This window comes from Pinus tabuliformis, chromosome 8 (genome assembly GCF_031772625.1).
Source record: "Pinus tabuliformis cultivar Carrire ecotype Pingquan chromosome 8, CPIR1, whole genome shotgun sequence".
In the NCBI taxonomy this organism is placed as follows: Eukaryota; Viridiplantae; Streptophyta; class Pinopsida; order Pinales; family Pinaceae; genus Pinus; species Pinus tabuliformis.
In genome coordinates this window covers 37,366,736-37,375,247 of record NC_142294.1, presented here as the reverse complement: position 1 = coordinate 37,375,247, position 8,512 = coordinate 37,366,736, and the positions used below count along the sequence as shown (strand labels likewise).

General features: G+C 31.1%; 1 protein-coding gene across 1 annotated transcript; it reads right to left on the bottom strand.

Annotated features, from left to right (window-relative positions):
• Positions 1-4,712: 4,712 nt before the first annotated feature.
• Positions 4,713-6,777, bottom strand: LOC149234011 (uncharacterized). The gene is made up of 3 exons (XM_089461084.1): positions 6,456-6,777; positions 6,254-6,373; positions 4,713-5,480 (listed from the first exon to the last, which is right to left on the bottom strand). The coding sequence occupies exons 1-3, from the start codon at positions 6,570-6,572 to the stop codon at positions 5,268-5,270; spliced, it is 450 nt and encodes a 149-aa protein (XP_089317210.1). The 5' UTR covers positions 6,573-6,777; the 3' UTR covers positions 4,713-5,267.
• Between the last annotated feature and the right edge of the window lie 1,735 nt (positions 6,778-8,512).

The window sequence follows — 8,512 nt, the reverse complement described above, 5'->3', positions numbered from 1 at the left end:
TCCTAAAAACTCCAATGTATGCTTGCATTAATCAAATGAATAGAGATGTTTTACAATTGCTTTGCTCAACTCACCACAACCTGCAAATGAATAACCTATCTCTTTTCTCACTTAAGGCCTCTAACTGAATCTTAGTCAAATTTTGCTTCCGCTTGAGCTCATATTTCCCTGCATTATTCCTTGAGGAATTATCCCATATTATTTAGGAAACTCCTCTAATTGAATTGCACAATTGCTTAGGTTGATCATCTGACTGCATGTGACACCTGTACACTAAAGACTAGTCTACAACTGATGTTACATTGCCTTGGAATCTCCACCTCAACTGGGTAACTAGAATTCTCTACATGCACTGGCTATGAGTTTGACTAAAGTCCCACTGCTTAAATGACCTTCCACTAGTTCCTCCAACAGTTGGAACTAGTTTAATTGACAACAACCTTAGATAACTGACCTTCATTGCTACAAATTAGCAATCACACATGCAGAACTGAACTCTAACTCCTCCAACACAAATCTACTGAGTAAACTGGGTGACACAAGTCATGTCACACAAGTTAACATCAGCCAAGTTGTGTGTTGATATGCAAATACAAATTTTCTCAATTTAATCAAGGAAAAATCAAATTTAGAATTATTGTTTCATTTTTCAACAATATGTGCAACATCATGACCTCATTTCTTAATTTGAAGGAATTTGCAATGCAACTAGTCAAATTTGATAGGTAGTTGGTGTCATGCTAATTGTGTAGGCAACTACATGTTTTCGATATAAACCACATGTTATCAATATGAAACATTAAGTTGAGCGGTGTTGCTCAAGAAACATATGGATTCATGTGGACATTTGAATCTAGGACACCTATAAATTTTGGTTATGGAAATACAATAATGAAGGGGCTATACAGGGTATGTATGGTTATTCCATGTTTGTTCAATTTTTGAATATGGTATCCACCCTTAATCTAAAATATTTTAGGTTCAATTCAAATTTGTTTAATTTTTTAAGTGTAAAAGATGTTAGGTTTAATTCCAAGCTTGTTGGATTTTTCTATTTTTCAACGCAATATCAAATTATTTGTGTAAAATTTATTATTTTTAATTATTTTCAAGACTAGAATGAGCATCCTGCATAACCCTAGAAATGTTCAACATTAAAGTACGGGCCAGATCTAAAATGAGAAAAGAATATATAAATTTTGTTGATATGAAAGCTTGGACTTAGTTTGTAGGTCAAGACTTTCAATTTAGAGAAGATGGATTACTTATAAAAATAAAAAGAAATCAAATCACACAGTTTATTTATAAAGGCTTCCTCATTTCCAGATGAGAAACTATAAGCTTTAAGTGGGTCAATCTCCTGAGGATGGTATTCATAGGATACCACATCCAATTGACACCCACATGTTTCAATCATTTAGTCATCACTAGCTGGCTGGTTGTGTAGCTTTCAAAGCATTCCACCCTAAGTTTCACTTATATGCTTGCCTTTATATTGCAACAAATTTAACTTTACACCACTTGGCTGCTAAATCAATTTATGCATCAGTATTATGAAGACAGGAAATTCAACCATTGACATTGTTTGCTTCTCGAATCTGACCTACAGTGTGGAATGAAAACTCCTATGCCAATACATTCTCTCTCTCGCTTCGAATTGTAAACTGATGAAGAATGACCATGTTTGAGAAAGTGAAATTTTGTTTGCCCATATGAAACATTGTTGTTGGTGGTTTAAAAGTAAAATTTCCACAGGTAAAATTTGATAATAAAAAAAAACTTGTGAAAAATAACATTTTCCACCATAAAACTTTTCTAACAAATTAGTATAACAAAAATTCTATCATAAAATTAGAGTTTAAAGCAAACCAATATACACAGTGTAATCAATTACAACCGTCCATGCCAATACAAACAAACATCATTACCGAGGAGTTCAGAGCTAGAATGTATGAATATTTAAGTTCTATGCAACAGAGGGGAGTAAACAAGAACACATGCAATCTTTCAAAATTTTAAGAAAGTTTCTCTATATTTTTATTAACAATCGAATATTTTTATCTAGATTGCAAATTTTAAAAGTATTATAAAATTCCATGGACAAAAGCTAGATCCATTGATAAGAATCAAATATGATCCATTGATAGGAATCAAGTATGATGATGATTATTACTCTGATTACAAATCCAATAAATATTCCTTAAGGTAGAGAACAAGGTTTCACTATTCATCAATAGAGTTGATACAATTTTTGGAGTTATAATCAATTTATAATTTGAACCTATCTACATCTCTAAGTGTGTCTGTTGTCACTATTTCAAATTTTTTTAGTTGATATATCAATTGTAATAAGGTTTGATATATTAGAAAAAGATTCATTTCCATCTTTTCAATGTTTAAAAAGGTCATGGTTATATGAAGCTTATCCGTGTATTTTCTCAACAATTTATAACAATTTTGGCATTTACTTAGCATTTGAGTTTATCAATTTTTCTTCATGGAGACAAGTTGACATCTCCAAGAAGATGCATCTATCGGAACACATATAAATCATTTCATCTCTTTGATCTGAAAATGAACAAATGAGCCTCTTGAAGATAAACCTAGTGTAGAAGGTTCAAAACATTAAAAGAAACAAAGACAATACAAGATTCCTACCATAGTAAATATTAAGTGCTTTAGGCTCTGAATAAATAATAGAATCAATCACATATTTAATATAGTTGTTTCCACCTTATACAATGATCCTCTTAATATTTCAAGAGATAAAACTTGTTATCCATCCTTGTAGAATTGCTACCCAACATATTGATGGGCTCACCATGATCATCACATCACTGTGATTGTATGCTTCCCACCCAGTCTTAATAGAGAAGGACATATTCATAGTTGCTAATTTGATCTTTTTCTACATTACTAAAGTTATTTGTATCAAAAGGGTGTGTCTCATGCTAAACTATTGATCAAGTGCCTTAACATCAATATTTCCTTCAAACAAAGGAGTGGGATGGTCACATTTCATATTGAAAGGATTTCTACCACCAAATAACATTAATCCCACTTGCATAAATGTAGTGGTTACAATTTCAGAACATAAATCTTTTAAATTGTTCTACATACTCTAAATATTTCCTTATATTTCTTTGTAGTTTTTCATTGATCATAGACTACACAATATTTGTAGCAGGACCCATGGAAGCAATTACATTCATTGTTTCTTCCAATTCCAATCACATTGAATGGATATGAAGGTTATTACAGAGAATGGGATCAAGATTGTGTTTTTGGTACTTACACTATTTCCAAAAATGTACCTATTATAAATGTCAAACTTGCAAAGAGCTTGAAGTTGCAAAACAAATCTCAGTAGAAAGAGTTGTTGAACTTTGATACCATTTAATGGGACCTATATGGGATCAAACACACCCATACATGCATTGATCTTCAATATTTGGAGAGAAAGGTCAAATTATATGGCTTAGTAGCATTGAAGCTAAGGTTCAAGGTAAACAGTCAAATTGGTTCTAATAAAAACCAGTTGGTTGAGAGAGTCACTGTCATAAACAATTATTCATAAGTACAAAATAAATTAAACAATGGAAGCTTGAAATTGATGTAGATATTTAGGTGAGAGTAGATGTGCTTAAGATGAACCTAAAGAAGGTGCAAAATATAACAATTATTATGCTATAGAATACACCATATAATGATACTAATAATAAAAAAGATGCACAAAAACAACTTAAGAGCCTAAGAATGAGAGTAGAAATGTAAATTTATTGTGTGGATTAGGTAGCAAGCCATAAATGGGAGAACCAAAACACTAAAGTTTGCTCAAATATACATTTTATTGTCAAAACAGAATGAGTTATAACATTGGTATGTATCAAAGCATTCAGAGAGCATTGCCACCTTAGAAGCATGAAAGAATGATTGTTTCAACAAATGTTTTTTTTTTTTTTTTAATATATCTTGAGAGAAACCTCACTTGCACTTCCACTTCCCCTCATTTTGAGGATGACACTCTTAGTAAATATTAGATTTTTGAAGGCATAAGGCCATTTCAAAATACATGTCACAAAGTGGGATTTACTACATATAGAGGATAACAATATTTCTTCACAATCATTAAAATTACACTAATGGACTCTATTTTTACATTTTGAAATCATCCTCTCTCTCAACCCTAGGGCTAGAGTAAGAGTCAATACAGCAATACTCATAAGCAAGTAGTCATACAACAATGTTTCTCATCATATTGTCATTGATAAGAAATTAAACGTTGACAACCATTTCCAACCAACCAAAATAACCCTAATTGACAAAACTCTATTTTTAGATATTTATAAAAATAAAAATAAAAATAAAAAAAATAATATATATATATATATATATATATATATATAGATAAACCATATACATTGAATTGGACACCTCATACACATTGATTGAATATGAATATAAGCAGCAATATCATCTCATTCTTTGATTTAAGGAATTTGGATGCAGCTAGTCAAATTTGATAACCACTTGGTCGCATTCTAATTGCCTACGCAACTACGTGTTGTAGGTATGAAACAAGTGGACTCATGTGGAGAGTCTTAAGATTTAAGGGCACCTTTAAATTTGGGTTAATGAAGAGGCTATATGGGGCATGTGTGGCTATTCTAAGTGTTCAATTTTTCTACACGGTATTCTTTGTGTAAAAGATGTCAGTTTTAATTATGATCAAGACCAGGATGAGCATCCTGCATATAACCATTTCTCAAAATTGGATCTAGCATGCAGTAGAAATGTCCAGCATGGCTAGATCTAAAATTAGCAAAGAATATCTCAATTTGTAGGTCATGAGCATCCTGCATATAACCATTTCTCAAAATTGGATCTAGCCTGCAGTAGAGATGTCCAGCATGGCTAGATCTAAAATTAGCAAAGAATATCTCAATTTGTAGGTCATGGCTTTCAATTTAGAGAAAGATGGATTAACTATGTTAAAAAAATATTGCATGTCACACAATTTATTTACACAGGCTTCCTAATTTCCAGTTGAGAAACTACCCCTTTTTTTAAATGGTTGAATCTCCTGGGATGGTATTCATAGGATACCACATCCAATTCACTCCCACATATTCAGTCATTTAGTCATCACAGGCTGCTGTGTAACTTGCAGAGCATTTCACCCAAAGTTTCACTTATGTGCTTTCCATTATATTACAACAAACTTAACTTTACACCACTTGTTTGCTAAAGCAATTTATGCATCAGTATTATGAAGACGAGAACTTCAACCATGGACGTCGTTTGCTTCTTGAATCCCGCCTGCAACGTGGAATGAAAACTCCTGTGCCAATACATTGTCCCTCCCGCTTCGAATTGTAGACTGATGAAGGAATTACAGCGTTGGGGCAAGTGAAATTTCTGTTTGCCCATATGCAACATTGCTGCTGATGCTTCAAAAGTAAAATCTCCACGGGCAATATCTGATGGGGCAAGTAAAAAAAAGGATCATTGAGTTCATCAATGAAAAATAACATTTTCCATCATAAAAACTAGAGATTAAATCAAATCAATAGAACGGTTTTTCCATCATAAAATTAGAAATTTAAGAAAATCAATCTACAAATATTAAATTTCTAAGATTTCACAATGTCTCAATAGTTATTTATAATGAAAACTGAAAAATTTATCAAGATTTTGAGAATATTCTAGAATCTATTTATAATGAAAACTGAAAAATTTATCAAGATTTTGAGAATATTCTAGAATCCCAAAAATTAGAACTAGATTCAAGATTTTTGTGATCCATAATGAAGATAAATATTTGATCTATGAGGATCAGCTGAGCGATCATTCCTATATCATCAGTTACTCTAGCAATACTTCAAAGGTTGACGAGTTAGACTGCTCTTAACTTCTGATCAGTAAAGGGAATTCCTTGCTGGCTTAACTGGAACTAGGAGTCTACTTATGATTCAAGTCATATAGCTTTCTCCATTCACTGGGATTAATTACATCATTAGATTGGTTGAATTTAGAACTAACTAATGTGGTTTATTTTCAAAACAATGTCAGACATTAATTAGTTAAAAACCTAGAAAAAATATGAGTAATGTAATTAATCCAAAAAAACATTTATCTGAAACTAATATATTAATAAAAATCAAATCTATACATTAGTAAGAATCAAATACAATGATCATTAGTTAATAAGAATCAAATATAATGATCATTAGTTATTACTGTGATTACCAACCTGAGGGATATTCCTGAGATCTTCCTGCAATGGGTGTTTGTAATATAAATTGTTGTTGGAAACCCAAGGGAGATGATGATTCCAGTGATGTTGCTGGAGAGCATAAGTAACTGGACTGGCCTATTGTTGCAAAAATGGAGTAAGAAAACTATGTGATTAGTGATGGATGGATCCAGTAAATGAAAAAGTTGGAGACTCAGACCTGTGATTCCTGAGGTTCGGCCTTATCATCGCCGTCGTCCATCATGAGGAGGGCGATCTGGTCTGCTAAATCTGCAAAGCATCCATCTTCTTCCTTTTCGAGCTCCTGTACATCCATGGCTCAAGCTTTTCTGCTGAATGAAATGATTTGTTGGGTCATGGAGAATTAGCATGGCATTTTATTATACAGATCCAGGAAGCCGCGCCATGCGGACCAGACACAGTCGAGGCATGGCCACTTTATGGGCCATATCCATCCATCACTCTATCATCATCTTGGCCAACGTGCCCACCGCCCATCAAATGAATAATTCGAATTTAGAGGGTCACACTTCAGGTTTGGCGTTTGTGTTAGGATAACCTAAAGTGAAAAGATGTTGTGGTGGGAGAGCGAGGTGTTAGTCATTGTCTTGTTCTGCCACCCTGCACATGCAGGGAAGCAAGAACACACTTTATAAAAGCAATGTACACCTATCTACAGTTGGTACTCGATTGTGAGTTGGGCTTGGTTGGAGGATAAGAGAGAAGAGTGACTCCTCCATGACCAGGGATGCCATTTGTACCCTTACATAGTTTTCTTCTCCAAGGTACACGGTTTGGTGTGTTGTAAAGATTGGACTTTGTTGTCATCAAAGTGAGTGCTTGTAGCTTTGTGGTTAAAGAAGGGTACTCATAATAACCTAGCATGGGATATATACACTTTGATGCATACTTTTACATGTGATTTTAATATATTAAAGGATATATTTCTATTAATGGAGGGTGGTTCTTTTACCATTCACAGAAACTTGAGAAAGATCTGCTTCTTTGGGTTTCAAGTTTTTCAACCTGGTTTGATGGAAGTGAAACATGGATATATGCTATATAAAACTGTTATATAAAACTGTTATAACTAATATGGAAAAGCAATTAAGCATTAAATATTATATTGGTTTAAATTGGATAATATATAAATTGGTGTAAAAAATGATCTCTCATATATAATAAGAAATTATGTAATATAAAATTATTTTTATCATCAGCATAGATATATGTATTACAAATTTAATATGAGTTGAGATAAATTAAATTTTTCCAAGTGAAAATTTATTTTAAAATGCAAAAAATAATGTGTAATTTTTTAAATTGTATTGTATTTAATGTTATAGAGATTACATAATATGTGCATTAATTTATTTTATTAGCCAACATTAAATTATTTTTTAATTATAAATACATTTTCAAGTATAAATTAATATTAATTTGTATTAAAATATTTTATCCATAACTATTTTATACAATTTAAAATAATTTATTTTAACAATATTTTTTTATAAAACTCCCATTTTTTTACTTCTAATTACTTTAGATAAAATTATATTAGGTCATATGGGCAACTAATTAAATATGCATAGTATATATTTTTACTTTTCTATTATAGGGGGCATTGTTTTTCTATCTAAAGAATATTTTATTTTTATTTTAAGATGACATACTTATATATAACCTTCACACTGGGACTTACACATGGCCTTCACACTGGGATGTAAAATGAGTCTTTCTACTCAATTATAAATAATATTGGAAAAACAATTACAACAAAAAAATTATTTAGATATTATATATTGATTTAACTGAATAGTAATATATGGTAAAAGATGATTTATTATGAAATATAATAAACCATAATTAAAAAAATGTATTTATAACTATTAAATAAATATATTTAATTAATCTATGTAGATTAGGTAAAGGAAATGAAAAATTGGTTTTTTTACCATGATAAAATGAATAAGAGTTTTAGGTTTTTAATTTTTTCAACATGGTATTGTTAAATATGGTTGGGATGTTTTTATTGATGTGATTAAGATCAGAGATGGATATATGGTGTTTTCCATATTTGGAGAAAAAAAAGATAAACTAAAATTTAGAAATCCAAATTGGTTTTCACAAAATCAATTTAAATATAGAAAATAGAAAGTGTGAAAGTGATATTGACATTATATATTCCTTTAAGTAGGGAATAAAATTGTAATATAAAATATATTTTATTATAAAATATAATAAATAACCGTATAC